General features: G+C 40.8%; 1 protein-coding gene across 2 annotated transcripts in view; it reads left to right on the forward strand.

Moving 5' to 3' along the window:
• Positions 1-2,981: 2,981 nt before the first annotated feature.
• Positions 2,982-21,169, forward strand: part of sptbn4a (spectrin, beta, non-erythrocytic 4a) — a 48,673-nt gene continuing 30,485 nt past the window's right edge. The window contains exons 1-2 of one of the 2 annotated variants that reach the window (XM_074672267.1): positions 2,982-3,642; positions 3,856-4,010. In XM_074672267.1, the coding sequence (XP_074528368.1) occupies positions 3,888-4,010 (123 nt within the window). In that variant the 5' untranslated portion in view covers positions 2,982-3,642; positions 3,856-3,887. Of the gene's footprint in view, positions 3,643-3,746; positions 4,011-21,169 lie in introns of those variants that run through there. The other variant, XM_074672268.1, reaches the window with a different exon arrangement.

The following is a 21,169-nucleotide window of genomic DNA, read 5'->3' on the forward strand; positions in this document are numbered from 1 at the left end:
AGTGTATGGGAATGGCTGTGATTGGCCCAATGAGTTATAAGGTGGAATTTAGCCATAGGTCAACTGGTTTGTGAGTTTCCTCATCTGCCCAACCCATGCCGTAAAACAAGTCACTGGAAAAGCTTTGGCAGTTTAAATAGAAGCATCACATCAAATTTAAATTTGTCTTATAATACACTGAAAAAAGGTTCAGGTCCACATAGTATGGCATGTTGGTCTAAACCTGGACCATGGTCCACCAGCTAGTTACCCTTGGCATGGAGTATTGAACGTGTCAGGAGTATATATGCGAAAGAATTGCAAATTCAGGCTCATTGCACTTTTTATTCGTGTATCATTCAGATTCATGTAGTTAACAATTAGAGTGACACAAGGTGGATCTTCACTCCTGTCCCACCCCGCTCCCACAGAAAATATCCTGTCCCGTCCCACTCCCGGTATAATGACTGTCACTCCTATCCCGCCCCCATTCAGAACGACTCCCACTCCTGTACCGCTCCCATTTTTTCCCTTTCTTTTAGATTTTAGGCAATAGACTGGATTTGATTTGATTTTCTCCCCATTCTTTTTTAGATTACTTTGTGTTATGCTGCATTATTTCCAAAGATATGGCAACAGGTGCTGTTCATCTGTGGTAGAATTAGGAGCCATTTGTTGCCTTAATCCAAACAAAAATGCCTACCATCATGTTACAAACCTTAACATATCAAGTTTCATTTTACTAATTTATTGAGCAATTTTGACCTTTAAGCATTGATAATACATTTATGTTTTAAGTGTTTAAAAAATAAAAACTGCAATAAGAGAGCTGTCCAGTTCTGTCAGTTTCATAGGTCCATCCTTCTTTCTTTGGGTTTGTCAGTTTTAAGCACATCAGATTCTACGCCAGTGTGTACTCCCTCCATTGCTGTTCTTTTTTGAATTTCGGTGGAAGACAGCAGTCGGGGAACACTGTTGGCTTCTGGGAAGTGCAGTTCTTTTCACTTGCGTTACAGTGGAGGCTTATTGGAAATAAACTACAAAATGGCGGCGCATGTCAAATATTATATTTTATCATCCTGATTGGTGCCCGCTCCCATCTGCTCCCGTTAACTTTTAATCCTGTACCGTCCCAATCCTGTGATTAACAGTAAAGTTGACTCCCATCCCACGGGAATCCCACAGAAATCAGAATCAGAATCAGAATACTTTATTGGTCCCCGAGGGGAAATTTCATTTCAGTTACATCCCTTCCAAGACATATAAGAAAACAAACGGTGGCATGGGAAAAAACAGGAATGGGATAAAACCAAGGAGCTGCCAGCTGTCCAGCGCCCCTTTGCAATAGATATGAAATAACAACATTGGGAGAAAAGAGGGGAAAAAAGATAAATTCCAGACTATTCCTCAACAGGGGGCGTAGTCTGAGATCAAGAAAAAAACACCTTGTGGGATTCCGGGAAAAATGTCAGCCTCTAGTTCTCACCAGTATACAGAGACTCATGTCTACTAACATCTTTACACTGACTTTACATATGATCAGTTACACAAATAACTTGTTTTTCAGTGGAAAGACTAGAGTATGAAGCATCCAGTTGGTGATACTTCCCAGTCTACTTCTCTCATTGGTTGTTGTTGGTATTTATTGGCTGCAGTTTATCCTGGAATTGAAAATATCAAATATCTGACAGAGTGGTTAAATAATTGTACTTGTTTGATATCAACAAACGTCCGTCTCCTCCTACTGTAAAGACATGTTGTGTCAATCATAATTCCAGGTCAACCGGACTCTGAGTGTCCTGTGTGTGGCCAGCCTGTTAGACACATGCGTTGGTGATGACAGTCCCATGGCTCCACCACCCAGTAGCCTTTTGCTCTCCAAGAAACATCACCAGCGCAATATGTCAGCGCTCATTGTGTTGGTGATTTGGCTCCATTTTTTAAAACAGTGGGAGTAAATGGAGGTGTGTTGAATTTTTGGTCAATGTGAACAGCCAGCTGGTTTCACGCCTACCTGGTAGGAGGCTGAAAGATAGAAGAAGAAATAATTAATCTTCACTCTTGTGGTTCATCAGTTTTAATGTGAGTCTTTTGTATAACCGGCTAAAAACTCCTGATGGTAACTTTAATCGAGAGACAGGATTTGTTGGTTGACAGGAAGGAGAGACAGACTTTCACACCCTGAACAAGGGAACAGAAAGAAAACACCCAAAAAGCTCGAAACAACAACACTCAATGTTTTAGGGTAGTGCTCCACTTCAGCCTTTTACTCATGAAACTTTAATCAGCCCTGATGCTACTATGACTCAATCTAATAAAAAATGGTATTTTTACAGAACAGTATATAAATAAGAGATGCCTCGAATGCTGCAGCACAGATGCAGACAAAAAAATCTGACTGAACTCAAAACAAATTATTTGATAACATAAAACTGTCCCGTGTATCTATAATTCAGATCTGATGGAGAGGAATTAGCTGAGGTGTGTGGAGAGTAAAACGTGTGCAGCCTCTGTCTGACATATCTGCAGCAGGAGAACCACATGCACGTCCCATTAAACAGGGCGAGTGATCCGAATCAGTCAGCTGCACTGTGGACCATGTGTGCATGCGTCCTCCTTCCCTCTCATTCAGCTGTTTTAAAATGACACCTCCCCCCTCCTTCCCAAATCCTGCTCCCGCTCTGAGTGCAGTCATTTCTAGTGCAGAGAAATGTCCCTGGTGACACTGAGGGATGACGCAGGCTCTCTCCTCCTTTCTCTGTTTCACATACCCCCCTACCAACACCATCTTTTCCCTCTTTTGACTCCCTCTCCTCTTCTTCTTCTTCCTCTTTTTTTTTGTTCTGGCGCTCCCCCCTTTCTCCATTTCCTCTCCCCCTCTCTCCTCCTCTTGCTGTCTCCCCCCTCCTCTCCCTCTTGTTCTCTCCCTCTCCCTCTCCTCTCTCTGCTCCGGCACTGCAGTGCTGATTGTGATTGCACACACACTCATGCACACACACACACACACACACTCACACACACACTCACACACACACACACATACAGGAGCGTAGCTGAGAGGCAAGGACTGCAGCAGCATGCACCAACCGCGGCTGAGCTGTTCAGGGACACGAGGAAGGGGAAGTGAGGGGAGAAAATAGTGCTGCTTTCTCACAGCAGCCTGTGCGTGCATCTTTTTGCAGCCGTGGGAACGATGCATTTCAAGAGCAGATAGCTTATGTTATCCGGCCTCCTCTGCACTGCCTCTGCATCCCGTTCACCCTGCTCCTCCCACTCCAACTCTTCCTCCTCCTCCTGTCTACAGCATCATTAGACAGGACTACAGATTGACCCGGACTAGCAAGTGCTGGATGGTCAGGTTTGCCCCGGCTGAAAGATTTCTGCTGTGGCTAAAGCTACATCCTCTCCCCCTCTGATGGCTGGATTGTAATCGACATTTGGAGCTAAAACCTGTGAAGAATCTTGGATGTGTGTGTCATTCTTAACCACTGTTGTCATTGGCGCATTTCCTCTATTTGGCTGCTTGTTTTTGCCTTCTCTGAGACTGGCTAGCAGGCACTGCAGCATCAGGACCGCAAGACCCATGAAGTGGTAGGGCATGAGGACCCAGGGGCGACCCAAAGGAAGGGCTTGAGTGCTTCCATTGCTACCACTGCTGCTGAGGTGCTTATCTTGATTTTTTTCCTCCAGAAAAGGGTGTCTGGTGGGGGTTGGGGTGGGTGGTGACAGCACAGGTACCCAGGCCCCTGCAGAGAGAAGCGGGCGGCTCTTGCGTCGAGGCAGGCAGGACGTCCTGTTGGGGGGGGGAAGGGGGGGTGAAGAAGGGCCGGCTCGAGCGTTGGAGCTCCTGATGGTGGCTATTTTTGTCTCCCCTAGCTGAGTGATTGGGACAGCGGGTGGAAGAGAAGATGCTGATGGCCCGAGACACGGCGCGGGACGAGGCTCAGAAGCTGCACAGAAAGTGGCTGAAGCACCAGGCCTTTATGGCCGAACTGGCTCGCAATAAGGAATGGCTGGCCAAGATAGAACAGGTGAGTGGAGGTGACCAGAGGCATGATGGTGGAGGGGGGAGAGGGTCAGGTGAGTGGGGGGTGGAGGGGATGCCACGCAAGGGGGAGCACATGACATGAGAAGCAGTGCTGATGGAGGGTGTGGTGGCAGTAACACAGAAGGGGTGAAAGTGTGTGAGGTGTCATCACTCAGCTGTATTTCATCACCTGGCCTGGGGACATCCTGAATTACAGTCTCAAGGTTATAATGCTTCACCGGCTGTGTTGTTTCCAGGCTCACAGGTGGTGTGATCCCTGTGCTTCTTTGCTCTTTTTGAGGTGAAAGCGTCTGAATTTTATCGCTTAGTTATGGAGGTTACAGTGAATCATATAGAGGACACGCTGCAGCAGTAAAGGCCTTCACTTCACCGTGCTGAAAATGGTATCTGCTAGCAACACACAGCCGGTCGCTTCATATCATGAAAACATTCCCTGGTTTGCTGTCTCCCCCCCCCCTGCATTCCCATCATGCTTTGCTTCCCTGACAGAGCATCATCCCGTCCACACTGGATGTTCTCAGTGCCCTCTGCTTCAGTCAAGCTGAGGTGGGCTCTTCAGATGTAAATTAGCCGACAAGACTCTGCTTCTGATAATAGCAGCCTGCATATGGCCGGTTTAAGTGACACAAACACTGCTGCTGTCAGGGCAGAGTGTGTCAGCACAGTCACATGTGAGCTGCTGCTGATGACGAGGACATGCAGGGAATACAAGATACATGCATTACAGGCTTTTAGTCAGGTCAGGTTGGCAGAAATGGTTCCTTTTTCTCAAAAGCTAGAGGTGAAGGTAAATTATTGAAACATGATGGTGTACTTGTGTCTGGAAGATTATTTACAAAGCTGTGCTTGGTGCAAAGGCAACTATTCCTACTAATTAAAATCAATTAAATCCTGAAGTTTCACTTTCAGCTTCTTAAAATCAGGTGTTTTAGCAGGACATGCAAGTATAAAGCGCCTTATATGAAGTGTTATAAGATATTTTGACTAGAAATAAGACAAGTAGTCTAATTCCTGGACTGCTTGTGTTTCTGCAGTGCAATAGCTGGTGAAAATGTGACACATCCATGTTTTGACAGGTATTGGAAGGCTCATGATGTTTTCAGTGGTAATTTCAGACAAGACACCCAGGATGAAGGATTTCTCCTTTAAAGGATGAACACTCTTTTACAGTAAGATGAGCATATTGAATGAGAAGGACTTTTTTATTTTGTAAAATTCTTTATTGCTGCCGAGTGATGTATTTTTTTATTGGCTCAGCCCAAAATCACAGCCAAAGTTGTCTTCAAGACACCTCAAAGAAAGCAGATCTGGACTGTATTTGCTATTTTTATTTGCTGTTTTTATTTACAGAAGCCCTCCATCGTGGTCAATCTTTTGGAAACATTTGGCAACAATAGCATAAGACCGTATTTATAACTGGGAGAAACCTCTGGAAAACCAGACTCCTGGTGAACAGCCTTTTGTCGTGACTCAATGTGCTGGAGTGGGAGCGAGGCCTCTTTTTCTACTGCCACAGCTGGGTAGCTTGCATCAGACTAAAGCCCCCTGAAACTCTGTCGAATAAGACCATCTTTATCACCAAGTGGGACCATAAAGCTTCAACCCCAGTTACACTGTCCCTCGATGACAGAGTCAGGATGCAGAAGCAGAAATTTGATCATGGAGATGAGATTTTAACCAGCTGTAGGAAGAAGTATCAGTCGCTTTAACAGTATTCTCTGTGAATCCTGTGTCTCTGGTAACGTTCTTGTAATGTTGTATCAGATTGGGATAGTCAAGAGAGAAAACTGTGATGTGCTCAAACAAGGAAATGATCTTTAGCGTTCAGCCCCCAAGCATCATGTGAACGTTTGCAAAATGTCAGACAGGAACCTTTCGTAGCTGGTGGAATCCAACAATCCAGCTCAGTTATACACTTCTTACTATTTTCTATCAGGAATTAAAACAGGATACTATTTACTACACAGTATTTTCTTTGGTGCGTTTCAGTGGCAGTGCTTTATCAGGATAATATTTATTTATGCATCAGAAACAGGCCACAGAGTCTCTTCTGTCCAGAGATGTTTTCTATAATTTGAGTCACAATTTTGTTAATCTTACATAAAATCTACTTGCATACGAGTGGATCCTGCCAGTATGGGGGCTATTACACCCAAAAATCTACTCATGTACACATGTTTTAAAGCTAACAAAGTAGAATAATGAGGCAGAATGGAGAAGTTAAGACTGTCCTCCCTGAAATGAATGATACATCTCAGACAGTAACATCCTGAAAGAGAGCGCTGACATATCCAAAAGTTTTAATAATTAATTCCTTATTGAATACATTAAAAAATTCATTGGGCCGTATAGATTTTTACACATTATTTTGTGTAGTATGTACAGTGCTATTAATTATTCATAAGATAGCATTGTAACTAATTATAACTATGGAGTTTGAAGACGAGCACTACAAACAGCCGCCATGCAGCGGCTCAGACTCAGTTTTATGAACACAGTTCAATGTTTGGTCATCGTGCAAAGTAGATGAAAGACGTACAAGATATCTGAAGGCCAGTCAATGATTGCATGAAGTGATCACCACTTTGTTTCACAACTTGGAGATTCTCCAGTAAGTTTTGGGCTTTAATGGTCTTAATCTTTTTCACTCATCCAGCTTGAGTTTGAGTTTGGTAGAAGGACTCTGCTGTCTTCATTTGAGACTGGATCACCTTGAGCTTCTTTATTAGCTTTGGGGAAAACTATTTATTTATTTTTATGCTTTTTGTGGCATAATATTTGACTTTACTTAAAGATCTAACAGCCGTTTCAGATCAGTAAGTTGTACGTTGCCAGATATTTGTAGCAAATCACTGGTTGACTAAACACCTGAAACTTAATTTCTAAATGTGAACTGTATTGTAAATGTTAATCTAAAACATTTGGTCAGTTTGGAGAAAATTAATCTGTCAGTATTTTTTTTATATTTTTGTCTCTTTCTTTCATTTTTAGCTCATTTTTCAAACAGAATTGTGAGCTGAGTCTCTTTGTTTTTTTGCGGTTGTCTTGAAATTTTGGAGTGCTGGTCAGAACAATGATAAAACACTATTATATATTACCAATGAAATTAATTTATAGAAAAACTCTTTGAAAGGCTTACCTGATTGACAATACTGAAATTTGAGCTGGTTTTGGATCTTCTGTTGACATTTCCCTGTCTGTTTATATGAAAGTTAAAATTTTAAAATAACAGTGACTGCTCTAATTGGAAGCTTCATCTTTTTCTTGTTGTATCTGATAATTACTTCCTCAACAGATTTTTTGAAAGAAAGACACTAGCATAAAATCCAAGAGTTTGCTGGAGAGATAGATGATAAAAAGAGCCAAAGATTATAAATTATATGTTTATGTAATTTCACTGAACAACTGGTAAAATAAAAATAAAAATAAAACCTTGACAGGTTATCACTGAGCAGAAGTTCAAATTTTATGATCAGGTAAGCTGTGACAGGCAGTGTTTAAATCATTTCAACACCTTTAACGTTTATTTATTGGATTGAATTTACAACTATAAATGACAATACTGGCAACTGAAGCAGCTGGGAATGAGAACCTGCCCGGACATGTACTGGGACCTTTCAGTTTAGTTTACCGACAATTATTTGTTGTTGCACATTTATACATGGAATGATGCAGATGAGAGCTACATGTGAAATGACTCAGACCTGTACACTCCTGGTAAAAGGGTGAATAGTTGAATTTGAAGGTAGAATGAGGAGACTTCATAGAAATCCTCTGCAAAGGCCTGATGATGAGGCATAAATCTGATCACGTCAAAGTCAACACTAGAGTTATATTTTGCTAGCTATGTTGATGCTTTTTCACACTCTGAACTTTAACCAGTAGCTTTTCACTCAACCCCACAATGAAATTTAAAAGCAGCTTTTGGTAATCTTTTAAACAATAGAGCAATCCTCTGCAACGGCTCTTTTGATTTCAGCAGGAAAATCAGTATCAGTTGATACAACATCCAATCATGATGTGTTCTCTGACTTTCATGAGAGATAGGGAAACCTGCTTCAAGTGAATAACCGTTACCTGGTACACACAGTGATTCTGAGATGAATGAAAACTCTGCAGCTTTTGTTAACAGTGCAGCTATCATGCTAACCTCACACGGTCTGATGCAAAATCACCAAACAGGTCCTGGGCTACTATCACAAATTGTGAAGAGAAATGTTTACTTTCCCAACCCCCAAACACAAATTGTTAATGCTAAGATTAGCTCATTGCTAATATTTATCAAATACCAACCTCTGTTAAGGTAACAGTTTTACCTCGCTCAGTTATGGACTGTCAAACAAGACAAAATACGGTGGGCAATTAAAGGGTACATACATGACAGTTACTGTATTACTTAGAATTCAATCCTTCCTCAAAATGACTCAGTGTTCTGTGTACAAAAGCCAAAACTGATGATGTGTCTTTAGCCAAAATGTTGTATTTAAACCTGGGACCTGATGGGGACTCTGGTTTTTGCAGCCCGCCTCATTTAATGAACATCTGCATTGGCTTCATTTTTCAACATCGTTGGTTTCTACAGATATTGAACATTTAGAGATTGGTGTGGCATAGTTTAAATATTGTTGCCAGGTGTACTGTACAACTCCAGCTCCTTCAGTCAAGCTGAAGTAAATCCAACATACTGTGTCAGAAGTATATGCACTAAAGAAGTCAGCTGGTGGCACTTTGCCTCCCCTGCTGAACATAACACGCATTTAAGTTACCAGTAAAACAGTAAACATCCTTCAGGTTGATGTAACAACTTTTTTGAGTCCGTTTGAAGCAGACTTTCACAGCAATGGACAGTTCAGTGACTCATTCTTGGGTTTGAGTTTCAGCAGCACCAGCATTTTATTCCTGTCACTTTGTTTGGTTTCAACAGTATGATATTCAAATACTGTACAGGGGTCTTACTTATGATTTTAGTGATATTAGCCTTGAGCCAGTTGATTCTTTTTTCAAATACTGGCTTATGAATTAACTCAATGAAGGAGGTTATGTTTTGGGAGAATTTGTCTGTCTCAAAAAGTAACGAACGGATCTTGATGAAATTTTCAGGAAATGTTCAAAATAGGAGAAGGAAGAATTGATTAAATTTTGGAGGTGATCCAGATCACTGTCTGGATCCAGGAATTTTTTTTAAAGGATTCTTTATCATTGTGAAATAGGGCCGTTTTCATTATATGTGTATATAACTCCATGATTAATGCTGCTTGCTTTGCAAAACAATACAAGACAATTTCACCATAATTTCTCACAGATATTAAAGTATGATCCAGATCCTGGCAATATTCTGGATACTAAGCTCTGGAATATAAATATGTCATTATAATTTTCAACACTGTCAGGTTTCAATTTATCATACAAACCTGCAACTAACATCAAATTGTAGCAGACAGTCTGCTGAAAGTGAGTATAACATTAAAGTAGGACTAAAGTGTTGCGTGACAAGGAGCGGAGGTCTGTGCTCTCCAATTCCTTTTTAGTTTCCCATTGGTTTGCGATAACTGTAAGATGCTAGTTACTGGAGTCACTTGTTAAAACTTTAGGAATGGCACCAACATCAACATCATGCTGTCTGCAACTTAACATGGAGTCAGTTTGCCTCGCTAAATTGTTATTGTCAACCAGAAAAGGTAGAATGCTAATTTTGGCAAATGCTTTTCGCGTTAGCTTGCTAGAGTTAGTTAATACCCAGTGTCACTCCAGATCCAGATCTCTGGTCTCTGTGGCTGCTTATCAACCAGGGAGCAGAGATATGACCACAGACAGCCAGATAATCTGAGGTTATATGTCTCATGGCCTGAAATACAGCAACAAGGTGTGATAATATTTGACCCTTAGCGTGATGTTAGGAGGAGATAGTCTGTTCCTTCTCCTCTCGCTCAATCACGTGTGTGTGTGTGTGTGTGTGTGTGTGTGTGTGTGTGTGTGTGTGTGTGTGTGTGTGTGTGTGTGTGTGTCAGTAGAGCCACCAATCATGGTGTTACACCTGAATCTGCAAACAACCTATTCTTAAACCAGGAAGCAGACATTAATCAGAACTAAAATTGCATAAATAAACGTAAACAGATTTGTGAAAAATTAGTTTGAAGTGTGTTTGGATCTTTGAGTTGGACTCATCCAATCTGTTTTCATGAAGTAGGCTGATTTTTTTGGCCAGTTTAAGATTTCTTCATGTCTTCCATCTTTTTGAAAGTCTGCGGCTGCCACGGATGGCAAATTTAAAAACTTTGGCGCATCAAAAACCAGACATGGCATCCAGGTTTTCCTTTTGCTTTTCTTTTTTTTTGTTCAAATACTACTTCACCTCTTGATCATCAGAGCTCCATCCTTCAAAAGAAAAGTGATCATATGTAATACAGCTAATCTAAATTGAATTTATAGATTAAAATAAGTTGTGTGAGTTTGTGCTTTTCACAATTTTTGGGGAAAATTTTCTGTAAAATTTGATTCCCACAGAGTCTGGATTCAGGTCTGATTTCTGTCTTTTAACTTGTTCAAACAATAAAACAATTTCTTTATTTGAAATCAATATCTTAAAAATTTGACTTTAATTATTACTTTGCTCATAAATTTTGTAGTAGTTCTGCAGAAGCAAGGAGAGAGCTAACGGTAGCTGATCCCAGAGCGGTTGCCTCCCGCCTCCTGACTGGTATCATATTGAAAAGTTCTGTATGAAACCCAGGACAGACAGTTACAGAGACCATAATGTCTCCACAGCCCTGCTAACACCACCTAATCTACCCCCGCCACTCTCTCTGTTGTTACCTGAGAGACAGAGAGAAGAGATGACGCCGCGTCCTGCCGTGATCGGAGAACTCAGCGTCCTTTTGGAAGGGTTCCCACCTCGGCCCCTCACCTCTGTTCTCTCTCAGTACTTACTCAGCACATGAAGCCGCCACAGCTCCAGCCGGCTCTGGACGTGGAGGATCTGTGGGAGCTTCTCTGTTACAGCTCAGAGGACTCACCGCTGACCTTGTGCCAGGTGTTACATAGGCTCAGGGGTCACTGCTCTGTAAATACACAGATCATGAGTCTGAGGAGCTGAAACACATAGACCAGCGTCTGTCTGATGGACGTAGGATAGAATACGCCAAGATAGACAAAGTGCAGATCTTCCTGGTCAAATACTGGTCAAGTACACATGACAGTTCTAAAAAGAATTAGTGCTGGAGTTGAGGTACTGTACTGTTTGCTTAAAAATACTAGAAACTTGAAAAATCTTGTGTTTTCACAGACCACGAGTGCAGTCGTGAATATATAACAAGGTTGAAGGCTGTGATGAAGTTCTGATTTACATGATTCCAGCTGCAAGTCTATGAAGCTCTGTCATGATGCAGAGGCCTACACTCGTCGCTTGATGTACATCTCTAGAGTGAAAAACAGAACTATGTTTTAAAACTTTGCACGTTGACATCTCATTTCTGTTCTCTTTCATAAATGTTTTAAGATCTAAAGTAAGAGTAATCTGCTCCATCTCAACATAAAGCACCCGAAGACACCACCACGGCTCCCTGTGGGGCAGGAAACATAGTGGGACCAGAAACAGGTGATCTCATCATCTCACAAGTATGTTGTGCTTGGGAACACAATGGTCGCTACAGCGTAGGGTCACTGCTGAAAGTGTAAACCATGTAGAAACAGAAGATTAACACCCATCGCTGCAAAGGGTTCAGTCAACCATATTCAGCCGCCCATAGACTGTAAAACATATAGACGCCATCTTTCTCAGTCACCTGAGCTTCCTGTATTTGTTACCTAGCTCCATTCATAGTCTACTGCGCAAACTCTGGCTGCACAATGTCAGTGTCCCTGAGAGGAGTTTTTGGCTCTAAAACAGTACAATGGTGAAAAGCTGAGCCACACTGTCCATTCTATGTTCGGTCCATGCTCCGGCCATCTTGTGACATCACACTCTGTGGCACCCAGTTCTTAGTTTTCAAAGGCTTTATTCTAAAAAAAAATTATTTGTTTTACCTATTTTGGCATGACAAATGAAGAGAGACTTCAGATGTGGGTTGCAGGAAGTGGGGGAAGACATGCAGCAAATGATCATGATTGGCTGATTGAGGGTAGAACCAACAACAGCTACGGCCAAGGGAAGGTCAGTTATTAATATCATGTTTACGTTAGATGACCAGAAGTTGGGTGCTCCCTGTACGATATTAGGTGACACCAAGGGTCTTACTATCATACTGACAACAGGTTGACAAATAGGCTGATGAATTTCTCATGATGTGCCTCAAGACTTCAAAATAAGGTCACAAAAAAATCAACTAATGTTTATATTTTGAAGTATTGATGTAAAGACCAATGTCTAGCTATTGTAAAAATAATTCGGACTTTTTTTCATAGTTGTGGCTTTATAATTCATGGATTTCTTCTTTCCAAGTCTCCTTTATTTTTATCAATTTCACAGAAATGGGCCTCTATTCAAACCACTGCAACTAACAGCTAAAGTAAAGCCAGTCTCATTATTAGCTTTAGTTTTGAATAATTCCGTATACTGTATCTTCAGAGTGTGTTAATACATTCAGGGCATTTGTGTTTGGCTGACATCAAAGTATAAATTAAAAATAATTTCTAAAGTGTCACATCTGAAGAGCTGAATGGCTAAACTTTCACTTACTGATACTTCTTTCTCAGCTTTTCTCGTTTCAGGACACAGTTCAGCAAATGCTATCTCACTGTCCCTCTGCCGCAGCTTACAGGGACATGAAACACTTCAGTTTCTCCCTGGCTTGAGATGTCAGAAAGTCAGCTGTGGAAATTAAGGTCTTTAGTTCAGATGAAGTGCCTCAACAGGAGCCAGTTGTGTGTTTTTTGGGGGCTATTTTTAAGAGGTTGGTGCTCATGAGAGTGTTAAACGGGACAGTGTTCAGTGTTGCTGCTCACACGTTAATGGAGGCCCATCCCCCAGTGCAGCGTTTAGGCTCATTAAAGTGTTGTTAATAGTTTTTGTACAACAACAAGGCTTAAAATAGGTCATGAGTTTAAACTACAGGAAATCCTTCATGTAGATTCATCCAGTTCAAATCAGTGTAAACCCATGAAGTTTACTTTTTTATTTAACAAAAGACATTTACCCCAATGTTTGAAGAATAAAGCTCCTTAAAAAAATCATGAGAGAAAATAGAAGAAAACAGTTTGTTTATCACTAAATAGGATCATTTTATATTTTTTGTTTAACTCTGTGTGTCGACGAGATTCAGAAACTACAAATTATTCCAAGATGATACGACATGGAGTGGTGGTGAGCTTTGCAAAATGACAATAGATAAAAAATAATTATTTTCTCTTAATTTGAAAATAAATAAATCCAAACTTGTTGTCTCTATGACACCTTCAGCGCTATAGAAAAATGCCACATAAGCTCTGTTTAAGACGGAGGTGTAAACATGTGATGAAAAGTGTTTCAACACTGAAGAACCAAAGTACAACTCAAAGAGCAGAAAATATGCATCCGTGCAGTTTGTAGCATCCAGACATTTACAAAACATCATTGAAAGTAAAACCATGTCTTAGGATAGTCTTGTGGGGTTTTTTTTTTCCGAACAATCAATTTTTCTGTTTGAAGACATATCTGGTTATTTATTGTCCTGTTAATTGAAACATACACAGAAAGGAAAAAGGACTGGAATGTAAATACAAAAAGTTAATGCCAGTTCTTGTACGTGTGATTTATCTAAGACTACCTCCTGGAAATCCCTTTGCCTGGACATGTTGGATCAGGGTTGTTACTGGCAAAACCTTTGCGCTTAAGTAATAAATCGCTGTTACCATATTGACCAATCAGAACAGAGTATTATCACAGCCAAATTAATTTTTTTGAAAACCTTTAAATTTAGTTAAAATTAAATGTGCCTGTCCTTACTCGACTATTCTGTTACACATATCCAGTTATGCTGGTGACGCCTTACTCTAATATGACCTCACTTTCAGTAACTAGTAATCTAAGCCCTGTTTCCGCCAAGTGGCACGCATTTTATGGTGTTTCTTCTGGGGCTGAACGATTGTGGAAAACAATCTAATCAATGTAATTGCTTTTATTTTGGACCAATGGTGTGATTGCAATTTAGCGTATGATTTTTTTTTAAAGGGGGGGCGGGGGGGGGGGGGGGGGGTATTATTGATGCTGAAGTTTTTCTGACGTCCAGTTGTCAGTTAGAGTAACAAACCATACAGGTTCAAGTGAAAAAAGGGTATGGCTCTGCCAGTGTCAGTCATTCTACTGTATGGATCTCTGTAGCTCACAGAAAAACCTGCATATTGATTTTTGCTAGTTCTAGGGAGGAACGAGTAAAAGTTAAAATATTCCCTTTCAGGTCTGTGAACATGAAATTTTTTATTTTGATTGCAGCGTTTGTGATTTGAAAATTGCATTCTTTTACACTGCAATGTAGGTGACAAATCCCAAAATAACTGAGACTAGCCTTCTGTGGGGGTGCCAGACTAAACCAATTTAATCCCGGAAGGTGGAGCTACAACACTTAAGTCCGTTGATTGGCCAAAAGAATGGTCACTTACTGTGTAACGGTGGCTGCATTTCTCCCTGCGCCACACAGTCTTTTCACAAACAACGCTTGATTGTGCTTTGTAATGAAGAGTCACATGCCAATCACAAAGAAGACGAAATGCCGAATGTGCGGGGTACACTGTGTCACTCTGCTATGATGTCACGTTATTATTTAACTGATGCGGCTATCAGCATCCGGATTACATGCTGCCTACCACAAGGGGGCATGGCTGACTGCGGAAACACAAATAGGACCAGGCTTAACTGAACCAAACTGTACTGATCTAAACGAGACTGCTTGGTGGAAACAAGGCTAAACGTGTTACTACTTCCAAAATAGTAAACAGATTGAAGTTACTTATCCACGTCACAATGCGTTATTATTCTTTTTTTCCATTCTCTTTGGTAACAACGTTGTGTTTGCTTTCCTCTTGCATCTCGCGGAGTGACGTGAGTCATGTACCCAACAAGTACCATTCTCAGCATAAGAACGACTCACATGTAATACATATGGCCATAAATGCTTGAGAAGTTGTTTGACTTGTACCTGGGGGAAAGTTGAGTCCCGTCTTTCACTAAAACTTACTTTATTTCATGTACTGTACCCTCTATTTTGCATAAATCCATAAGCAAAGCAGCATAACACAGGCTACCTGCAACGAGGCACACGCTGACAAGCAGGGGCGTTTCCAGACTTTTCAGACTTGGGTGCCCCAACCAGGGCACTTGAGGTTATGTGAGCCCACGCTCTAATACCTTTTTTTTTTATTTTTTTTTATTTTTTTGCTTACATGTATTACAAATACAGTATTAACAGGCTAAAGCTTTAACAAAAAAATAACAGATAAAAATAAAACTGGACTAAAGCAAAGAGTTTAAAAAAATATTATTTTAAAGCTAACATTCAACTGAACAGTAGATTAGTGCACCAAAAATAGCACTGTGCAAGCTTTATTTAGCTGTATTTAAAAATTCAAAATGTATAACATTATTTTTTTGTTTTGTTTTTAATTGTGAAGTGCATACTTTACAAGTACAGCCCTGGCTTTTGTCAATCCAGCTGAGGTCTTTAGTCCCTTAGGAACCCTCACAAAAAAGACACTGAAACTGTTTACATATACATTTCCCCAGTTAAAGCAGTGAGGTTTTTCATTGGTCGGATTAGTCTCAGTTATTTATAACACTTTTAAAAAAGAGTCTCTTGCTTTAAAGGACTTTAAATCCAAATACCCATTCCTCTGTTTTTGAAATGTAAAACCGCCCTCACATCAGTACCTTAAATCACAGTCACATGCCTTTTTTAGTTTGTTATTCATATCACACAAAGCTTGATTGACTCAGTTTATTGTCTCTTTTTTATTTGTTTCATTCATCATAGCATTCCTTTTTCTTTTGTTGTTGACACCTCTGTCCTCATTCAGCTCTCCTTCTCTCAGCTTTGCAGTTGACACATCTTGAAACGTGAATGAGACGAACGTCACAACTTTGAACACAGCTGCTGTTGTCGCCGGGATTATAACTACTGTGGCTTAAGTCACTTTCAAATAGAAGATCTGCTCATCAGCTCTGCCTCTGCTGTTGCCTGGATCACTGGACAGAAATGGTCAGGGCCCGCTAGTTTTTCAGACTGATTTAGTCCCTGACTCTTAAGACCAGACTGAGACAGGAACTATTTTTACCACAGCGTTAAAAGGCAGTGGGAAAATGAGAAGTAAGCAACCTGGGATAAGAGTTAAAATTAGACATATTAGTGTCACTGAACAACATTAAAGAGGGGTAACATTGCTTGTTCTTTGACTTTATAATGTCCATCTGGTGTCCATGTAATAGCTTTATGTGATTTATGGCACTGAAAATTTTCTATTTTTCCTCACACTGGTGTTTTAGAAAAACCTTATTATTTCAGCCTCTGTCCGAAATGCCTGTCTTAGCTGCTGTCTCTTTAAGGATCCCTGCTTCCCAACCCCCCTTCCCTCTGATTTGTCAGTCCTCTGGAGGCCTGTCAGGGACAGAGCTACAGAAAGAGCTCGGGTATGCAGGGATTTCTACAACATGAATATGTATCACTTTGAAAATATTCATACATTTAAAACATCCAGCACTGTTATTTATATATCTATGTTTAAAATGTGGAAAAGCAGAAAACCCCTTTGCAAAGTATCAGGAAAACATGGTGACAGGGGTATGTGGTTGATTTTCTTGAAAGCTTACTGTATATGAATACTCCATTTTGATTCTGTATGTGTACTACCTTTTCTAGCTCACTTAGAGGAGATGTTTAGGTTTAATGGGACTTCATAGCTCAAGGAAGGTAAAGTAAAAAACTAGAAGTTACCCAGCTCTTTAAGTCATCAGTGGGCTGAGATATACTTTATTTTTATTGGTCAAAATAGCCCCTGATAATAGTCATTAAGTCTGAATAAAGCAAAGGCAACAGATGCGACAACCTGATCACATGTGACATATCAAATGAGCGACAGTAGCTCAGTCCATAGGGACTTAGGCTTTTTGCCGGAGGGCTGCTGGTTCAAGTCCTGGCATGGACCAAGATTGGGAATTGGCCTGAGCATGAGAGGTGTTAGCATCATTTTTTTAAGCACTATCACGGTGCCCATGAGCAAGGTCCCAATACCCCCCAACTGCTCAGTGTTGTACGTCACTTTGGACAAAACCGTCTGCTACAATATTGTAAATTGCAAATTAATACACCAAGAGGAGGCCAGGTGTCTGATTTCTCCTCAGAAACTTTGATTTTGATAACCTCTGTTGACAACATAGAGAATATTTACCTCAACCAAGGAGGTGATGTTTTTGGGAGAGTTTGTCTGTTTGTCTGTAAACAACATAACTCAAACAGTAACAAACTGATCTTGATGAAATTTTCAGGAAATGTTTAAAATGGGATAAGGAGGAAGTGATTTAATTTTGGAGGTGATCTGGATCACCGTCTGGATCCAGAATGTTTTTAAAGGATTCTTTATCATTGTGAGATAGGGCTGTTTTCACCATTTGTGTATATAACTCCACGATAAATGGACAGATTGCTTTGCAAAACAACACAAGACAAGGTCACCATAATTTCTAACAGATGTAAAAGTATGATCCAGATCCTGACAATATTCTGGATACTAAGATCTGGAATATGAAATATGTACTGGGTCATCATCATTTGCAACACGGTCAGGTATGACATTATCGTAAAACTAAAGTGTTACATGACAATCACAATATGTTTGGTGGAGGTCTGCGCTCTCTGAGTGCTTTTCTAGTTTTGATAATGCACTTTAATTGTATAGAAAGCAAATTATTTCAGGTTGGTGGTTCATAGCTGACCTGAATCACAGAGAAAAGAAGACAGGAAGTGGTAAATTGCTGCTGAAACTTGAAAGAAACAAACTCAAACTGCCACACAGAATCTGATGTGGTTGTGCTCAAAGGATAGATTGAGTGAAGAGAACATGTTAAAAAAATGTAAAGGTGCTACTGTTGTGTATTTCTTTGATTGCAGGGTAATAAGAGATTATAACAGAGATTCCCAGGCTGGAGTGATGCCTTTCAGTGTGGAGTTTGCATGTCTTGTACATGGATGTGTGAGTTCCTCCAGTGGATCGCTCACCTAAAGTTGCCAAGAGATTTGAGTGGAGCGTTACAATCCAGGGGAACCACTAGGCCATACCTGTACCCTGTGACTGGCTGGTGAACTATTTCACCTTGACAGCTGGGATAGGCTCCACCCACACATGACCTAAAAGTGACAGAAAGCATGTGGATGAATGGAAGCTCCTGACTACCCATGTGTAATGGGGTCTTGCCTGAAACCTGGTGGATTATGTACCAAAGCTGAAAAAGTACCACAGTTTGAGCATCATGACTGAATTATTGCTCCAACCACTTAAAGATGGAAGTGTCCTGTTTCTGATTCAGAATGAAGGGACTTCATGGAGTCAAAGACAGCAGCTTGGCTCTGTATTTGGTGATATCTGCAGCTTTGTGACTCTCTGTTTGACTATATTTGAGGAGGTGTGGATTTGTGCTCAGTGTTTTAACATCCTCTGCTTCTCCATTGGTTCAATTTTTCTGTGGATAAAGGCACAAGTGGCATCGTGTTACTTGAAAAAAAGTGAGTAGGTGTGAGTGCATTGTTGTTTGTGCTGGTGGTATCAAACCGGCTCTTTAGTCCCACCCACTTTTTCTTTATGCTGCATCAGCGTTACAGGAAAGCCTGCAGAATTTGGCAACACAATCCTGCCATGATAGCATGATTCATACGTGGAAGCCATTAAAATATCACACCATATCAGCCATGACCGCCTCGGAAATTCACTTCACAGATGCCCTCTGGTTCCAACTGTGCCCGGGCTGTAGCTTCACACCCGCAGCCTCCTTCCTGTTCCACAAACCTTTGATTCTTCCTCCTTTTTACCTCCCTTCTTCCTTGCTCCTCTCCTCTCTCCACCCCCTCTCTGATTTCTTCTCCCTCTGCTTCACTCTGTGTGTCAGTAAAGCCAAGAGAGAGGGAGAGAGACCTGCTTTCTGCTGGCTCTGCATTATGAGAGGGAGAGCTAGCGAGGCTGAGAGGGAGATAGGAGAGAAGGAGCGAGGGATGTGAGAGAGTGAGCGCTAGCAGCAGTTAAGCAGAGAGCCTGTGCCAAGAGGAGGAATGCAGCACTGCATTATGAAAGCCATAGGATAGGTCCAGCTCTGTGTGAACGATAAAGCAGAATGTAGAGGGTGAAATCCATCATGTGCACGCTGCTTGTTACAACCTGAGCTGAGTATATAATGAATGCATTACCACTTATCACATGTATGGAAGAACGTGGTGCGTCAAATCCTCCAAAATCTGCAGCATTCAATTCATGAAGGTCTGTGCTTTATTAAACTTGGTGCGCCAGATGCTAAAATATCCCAAATCTGGTCTATGAGGGGAAAATACCTCATGTTACTGATGTGCTGTGAAGGAGGAGACTGGTAATAATCCATCTCAGGGAGGAAAAGATTCACCGACATAAAAAGAAAACGTCACAAGCCTCGATCACTCAGCATCTCCTCATCCTCGTCACGTCACGAACTAAAGATTCAGAGGAGGGAGGCAAAGGACAGAACCAGGGTTTTATTAGAGCTGCCATGCATGAGTTTTAGGTCAGCCCCAGGCCAAACTTTGCTCCACACACCTGCCTCTCTGTGAGCAGGAGGCTCCAGTTTGGCATGGTGCTGTGTTTTCCTGAGCTATTTTGGGGACAAAACTGAATTAAGCCTCTCGCCCTCAGCACGATGAAGTGTTACTGTGCTTTTACCAGAATAATGGAGTGCATACGGTGTAAACGAAAAACCTGGCAGGTTTATGGTATACCCTGATTTGTGAGAGCTATAGGATATGTTTGTGGTTTGTGACAGACATTCACCTTTGGTAAGACAGACAGTTCGGTGTCCTGGAAAAGTCATTTAAGTGAGAATAAATTTAGTATAAATTATGGTTCTAATTGGGTAATGTGAACAGTTTTGGACATTAATGCAAAGGAAACAAAGTCCAGTGCCTCATATATCATAAAAACAAGCACAACACACAAGACTGGCTACCACAGATAAAAACTAGAAAAGCACTCAGAGAGCACAGACCTCCACCAAACATATTGTGTTTGTCACCAACACTTTAGTCCTACTTCAGTGTTATACTCCCTTTCAGCAGACTGTCTGCTACAATTTGGTAGAATTAGCATTCTACCTTTTCTGGTTGGTAGTATTAATATAGCAAGGCAAACTTGACTCCATGTTAAGGTGCACACATCATGATGTTGATGTCCGTGCCGTTCTTAAGGTGTAACAAGTAACTCTGGTAACTAGCATCTTACAGTTATTGCAAGCACTCCATACAGGGTTCCAGTAAATAGGGTCACATGTTAAACCTCTGAAAAAACCATTAGGAAACTAGAAAAGCACACAGAGAGCACAGACCTCCCCCAAGTTTATTGTGATTGTCACACAACACTTTAGTCCTACTTTAATGTTATACTCCCTTTCAGCAGACTGTCTGCCACAGTTTGGTGTTAGTTGCAGGTTTGTACAATAATTTGTTTCCTGACAGTGTTGAAAATGATGATGACCCAGTACATATTTTATATTCCAGATCTTAGTATCCAGAATATCGTCAGGATCTATATCGTACTTTAACATCTGTCAGAAATTATGGTGACCTTATCTTGTATTGTTTTGCAAAGCAATCAGACCATTTATGGTGGAGTTATATACACATATGGTGAAAACAGCCCTATCTCACAATGATAAAGAATCCTTTATCAGAGTTTTTTTGTTTTATTTTTTAGTCATTCTAGACTTTCATTCACTTGACAAGTACAGAAAAATGTTCTAATTCAAGATACTAAAAGACAAAAATGACCTCCAAACTGCAAGAGTGAGAAAATCTACCAATGGGATAAGTGAGATTTGCTTGCCAGGTTTCTTGAAATAAGTGAAATGTCTTAAGTGCAATACAAGAAATCATTTGGTTGATTTTTGTCAGTGTTTACTGGCAGTCAGATGCCATTTTTGTCTTTTAGTTTCTTAGAATTAAACACTTTTCT

This window comes from Halichoeres trimaculatus, unplaced genomic scaffold (genome assembly GCF_033239565.1).
Source record: "Halichoeres trimaculatus isolate MK-OKI-2021-1 unplaced genomic scaffold, fHalTri1.1 fHalTri1_scaffold_6, whole genome shotgun sequence".
Classification (NCBI taxonomy): Eukaryota; Metazoa; Chordata; class Actinopteri; order Labriformes; family Labridae; genus Halichoeres; species Halichoeres trimaculatus.